We start from the raw sequence: 5,552 nt of genomic DNA, 5'->3' as shown, positions 1-5,552 counted from the left end.
ACAGGACAAGCATGCACATATGCTTGTGAACTCCCTGTCTTTGTCTCTCTCTCTTACTCTCCCTCTCTCTCTCTCTCTCTCTCTCTCTCTCTCTCTCTCTCTCTCTCTCTCTCTCTCTCTCTCTCTCACACACACAAGTAGTGTGTCAAGGGGGTGTCCGCTGGGAATTAAGCACTGATTACTTGTCTCAAAGGGGTGGATTTGATTTGAATACTAATACTTAGGACCTCTCGTACAGTTCGACCCTTTGCAGCCACCGTAGCCAAGAAACTAACGATCGCAGTTACGTTTTGGTTTTTTTTACGTTTAAAATTACATTTTATTGTTTACTTTTAATTACTTTACAACCTAAATCCTTGTATATAAATCCTCATGTTGATAAATACTCTGAATATAATATTTTCAAGCTCATTGAGTCGGGGTTAGAGTTCAGTCAATATTGATGATGTCATCGTCTGAAGATGGCTGAAGGGTGAGAGTGAAGTCGCAAAATACTTTTTGTTTAGTTAATTTACTATCTCATCAAATATAAAACTGACAACATTCAATATATGTAGTTAAAGTACTGCTTCGTGTTTATTTTGTTCTCGCTTGATCCACCGCTGTAGAAACTATGCAATTCTTTGCTCAGACTCAGAGTCCGTCGGGGGTTTGTTTACCAAAACACTGCAGTAGCTGGTTAGCTGGCTACTTAGCTATTTAGCTATCTTAAGGTTCGGTGAATTGTTAGCTAAGTAGCTATTGATGCATTCCCTCCAAAGAAACTATCAAAGTAATTTGCGAAATGTGTCTTTTGGAGACTATAAATTGAAGAGAACAGATAACCGATCGGTAGCTAGCTCTAACTGAGCTAACGATGTTGTTATATTTACGATGTTGAAATATTTACTAAGTAACCAAACCTGTTCGCATCTCTTGCGTTCATTGCATTATTTTCGAAGTCAGTTCCCGTTCAAATAAGGTCGTTGCTAACTTGAGTTGATATCACCTGTTTACTACTGGTTTGAGTGTTTGTGACTGAATAGTTGGACCTCTTGCCATTGCGAGTTGCTGTTGTCGTTTTATTTCTCATGTTAACCACAGTTTATCTTTTCACCAGGGAAGGCTGGTGGGGAGGCTGGCTTCAGCAAAGCTTCCAGGCCGTCAAAGACAAGGTAGACATCTTCATTTAATTCATATTTTAAGATGATCAGTACTTTGCATATTTACTATAACCACTGTGCTTTTAATTAATTATTGCATTTAAAAAAAACTATTTTGCAGTCGGCAGAGGCCTATGACTTTATAAAACGTGACCTGACAGAGTTCTCCAATGTGGTGCAACATGACACAGCATGCTCCATTGTGGCCACAGCCAGTGCTGTAAGGAGCAAATTGGCAGTAAGTTCTTCATTCCATATAGCTGACTGATCTTAACTAGTCACATTACCTCTTACAATAACAATGTTACATGTTATTGGTCTGTTTTTTAAGGTGGAAGGTACGTCTGATACCACAGAGAAGGTAAAGAAAAGCTTGTCCAGTTTCCTAGGAGTCATAACAGACACCCTAGCTCCTCCCCCGGACAAAACCATAGACTGTGATGTCATCACACTAGTGGCGACTCCAGCGGGCACCACAGAAATCTATGACAGCACCAAGGTGAGCACAGGAGGGCCGAGCCATCCGTGCATGTGTCTTATCTTGTAAAGGATTACTCTTATTGGAGTCATAAGAATTACTTGTGTGCTCACCTCTCCGGGCTTCTCACTACTCTGCCCGACAATCAGGAGTATTCTGATCCTATAAGTAAGGATGGGGTAGTTGTTCTATGAGAAACAATAAAGATAATTGATGTGTAAGCGTACTTGGGCATGGGATCAAAGCCGGTGTTGAGCTGGAGGCTCCATGACATGATGCGTCTTTGTTTTCACAGGCTCGTCTCTACAGTCTCCAGGCAGACCCCGCAACATACTGCAACGAACCTGATGGTAAACAAACAGTACAAATCTTCACATTTGAGATGTTTCCGAGCCAGTTTCAGAGCCAGTGCACAGAACCCAAGGGAAGCACTGGCCCTCACATTATTGTTCTCTTTCCAGGCCTCCCAAAACTTTCTACACTCTAAACACTTACAAGTGACATCAATCTGACGCCATAATCAGGCGCTCACACAGATTCAACCACGTGACATATATACTTGCACATTTTCACAAAATGGCGGCAGTCTGGAGCACCTCAGTGTTGCAGTGTATTTTGACCAAGTACTGTGTGTGTCATGCTTGTCCCAGGTCCCCTAGAACAGTTTGATGCCTGGTTGTCCACCTTCAGCATGGAGGAGAGGAAAGGGGAAGTGTCAGACCTGCTGGTCAGCAGCCCCTCTATACGGGCCCTGTACACCAAAATGGTACAGTTTGTCTTCCTTATCAGGACATCTTAACATAGGAATGAACCAAATAATGAATTTTTCTATGCATTCTTCTAGGTGCCAGCAGCTGTAGCCCATTCAGAATTTTGGCAGCGCTATTTCTACAAGGTTTTTCAATTGGACCAGGTAATATACTATTCTTTTCTTGCACTTTCACAGGAGTTGCATTACTATTCCAAGTGCAGAGTCCATTTACATGAAGTACTTTTGTAATCTGGCAAATGGAGTGGGTCTTGTAGCGCACGGAAGCATATCATACTGGAGTGATCCATGGATGCATCGCTGAGTGCAGTTTGACATGGTGGCGAACAAGTTTAGATTTATTTCTCGCCAACCCCCCATCCAAACAACTTCCCACTTGACATGGCATGTTCATTTGACCCGAGCAATACACCTGCCGAGCTTCATACAGGGCCCGGTTCTCAAGATAATCGAGCCGCAAACAGACATACAGAAACTCCTGCCTTTTTATAATTAGATCACAGGGTATTTTTCTCCACCTGCTGGTCAACACTAGTTGGAATAGAAGGAATGAAAGGAAAATCTTTGTGTTTTTTTTTTTTTTTTTTTTACCAATAGGAGGAGGCAAGAAGAGTGTCCTTGAAGCAGAGAGCAGAGCAGAGCACTCATACCGAGGCTCTGGGCTGGGAGGAGGAGGATGAAGGTATGATTGGTGCGAGGGAGATGACTATCCCTTTCAGTTGAAAGAAAATTCATCTGTACAGAAATGTCAAATTTGCTGTTTTAACTGCCAGACGTTAGATCTATCATGAGATCCCAGGTCTATTCAACACTCACTGGTCCCTCTCGTTTGCTCAATATAACAACAGATGACTTTCTGGGTGTCACGTCCTCATCCCGCCTCGACTTCACTCCCCCATTGGACGAATCTGGAATCCAGCACCCCACACTCCCGACCGTCCCCATGGGAATGACCCCGCTAAGCCCTGTCTTGTCTCCGAACACGGAGCATGATGCCACCCTCTCAGTCAGCAGCGACAGCATCAGCCAGCCCACGCAGGTGGAGGTGATCCCTGCTCCTACAGCTCCACAACCCGCAGCAGGGGGGGTTGCCCAGAAACTGAACGAGGCTAGCCTGGAGGACAGAGAGCAGCAGGGGCAGGTGGAGGACCAGAAGCCTGGGAGGAATGGCTTACAGCCTGGATCTCAGACACAAGCAGCAGCCCAGCGCGATGCCACGGCAGAGAGCCTGACTTCCAAGGTCCTTGCCCCCACCACCAGGCCAGAACCAGCCAGAGAGGAAGGGCCGCAGGATCTGAGGGTATTTGAGCTTAACTCCGACAGTGGCAAGTCTACACCCTCAAACAATGGAAAGAAAGGTAGGAAACCTTTTTACACCTTGGTCCTAATGAATAAATGGTCAAGGGAATCAGTGTGTGATTGAGTTTGGTCACTGATGGCTGACAGACATCTTGATGTTGAGCCAGCATCATGATTTAACCGCCCACCCACACACACACACACACACACACACACACACACACACACACACACACACACACACACACACACACACACACAAGCTTGTTTTAATTTAGGCACAGCTAGCTGTTTTGCTCAAGCTAGCTGTTTTGCTCAAGCTAGTTGCAATGGCAATGTAGCATGTTCCGCGGGATGGCGTTCATGCTAATGGTCATGAAGATTTGTCGTCTGTCCATTTTTGCCAATTAAGTGACAACACATCCTGCTCAGCACTTCAGAAGTGTCTTGGCTGTCCTCTTTTGTTCAGCCAAACGTAAAGTACCCTCTCCCCTTCTTCCCCATGTTATCGTCCATAGCGATGCTTCACCTTAGAAACATTGTCATATGCCAGATCGGGAGACATTGCCCAACACTTGTACTTCCAATCCATGCAGGGTCCAGTACAGATGTCAGTGAGGACTGGGAGAAAGACTTTGACCTGGACATGACAGAAGAAGAGGTCCAAATGGCACTGTCTAAAGTGGAGGCTTCTGGAGATGTGGGTTACATGAACAGTACATTGAAATGTCGTTCGCTTTCATTTTTCTTAGAACTTAAAAATGTTGTGCTCTTGAGTGCACATAGTCACACACACAAGTTTTACATCGGTTTGTTATGTTTGATGTTTTGTACTAAAATAGCTGTTTATATTTTTTCCAGTTGGATGAGGACTGGGAGAACTGGGACTGAGGAGTGCGACAGTGTCATTAAAACAAGTTCTCGGCAGACAAACCATGCTTACTGTGTTTTAACTCTTTGTCAACGCTATCACAATGTCCCGTTTGTCCATAGGAGAATGTCCGCTGGGTTTGGGCCACATTTCTGCCTGGCTAACAGCAACAGACAACCAAGGCAATAAAGATGTAGACCCTACTGTCAGCTGACACATAAAGGTTGCTGTAGGGAAGTAAGTGTTGTCCTCTGGTTCTAACCTGAGCAACATATGCCTAGGGAGAAATGATACTAGTTTAGGGTGGTCGGTATTGGTTCCATTGACTAGACAGAATGTGAATGGTTTCACCACATCAGGGGAATATGCTGTATTCCTTTTTTTCTTTTATGCCATTAAAGTACATGTAAATTGTTGCGAGTACTACAAAGTTGAGTTGGGAGAATACCTTTTACCTTCAGGCTGCCGAATAGCCATAAATTATAACGCTGCTTATCACCTTCTAAAGATGAGATACTTCACAAGTGATGTTTGAATGGTGGTGTATATTGATTCAGCTCTTGTATGTGTATTGTTTGTCCCACGGAATTGATTGATAACCCCTCTTATCATTTGCAAGTGAATATTGTTAATGGAAAATATTTTGGGCTTCATAGAATGCATTCTTTTGGGGATTCTCTCAGAACTCTAGATAAATGGCCTTGTGAGACACACGGCAGTGTGTAAATGCTATGTTTTGTTGAACCGATATGATTCTAAACACAACTAATCCACCTTGTATGTTTGAATTTACGTCTTTTTCTTGTTCAATCTTTTTCTCTTTGCTGTCTTTTCTAGCAAAGTGGTTGATGTAAACACGTTTCCTGTCTATGTTCTGGCTTAAAATATTCACATCTATTCTCGTCATTTTGTGTTTCTCCATTGTTCGTGGGGGGAGGGAGCTCATCTATTGTCAGAACAAGCCAATCAATACACAATAAAAAGGCTGCAAAA

General features: G+C 43.6%; 1 protein-coding gene across 1 annotated transcript; it reads left to right on the top strand.

Annotated features, from left to right (window-relative positions):
* The first annotated feature begins 446 nt into the window (after positions 1 to 446).
* bsdc1 (BSD domain containing 1) lies at positions 447 to 4,961 on the top strand. The gene is made up of 11 exons (XM_067243764.1): positions 447 to 472; positions 1,100 to 1,154; positions 1,264 to 1,380; positions 1,474 to 1,641; positions 1,916 to 1,970; positions 2,271 to 2,386; positions 2,465 to 2,533; positions 2,987 to 3,071; positions 3,238 to 3,747; positions 4,285 to 4,388; positions 4,550 to 4,961. Exons 1-11 carry the CDS (start codon positions 462 to 464, stop codon positions 4,577 to 4,579), a joined length of 1,320 nt encoding a protein of 439 aa, XP_067099865.1. The 5' UTR covers positions 447 to 461; the 3' UTR covers positions 4,580 to 4,961.
* The last annotated feature ends 591 nt before the right edge of the window (positions 4,962 to 5,552 follow it).

This window comes from Osmerus mordax, chromosome 9 (genome assembly GCF_038355195.1).
Source record: "Osmerus mordax isolate fOsmMor3 chromosome 9, fOsmMor3.pri, whole genome shotgun sequence".
Classification (NCBI taxonomy): Eukaryota; Metazoa; Chordata; class Actinopteri; order Osmeriformes; family Osmeridae; genus Osmerus; species Osmerus mordax.
Note: the sequence above shows the minus strand (reverse complement) of the source record. Positions and strands in the feature narration are given on the sequence as shown.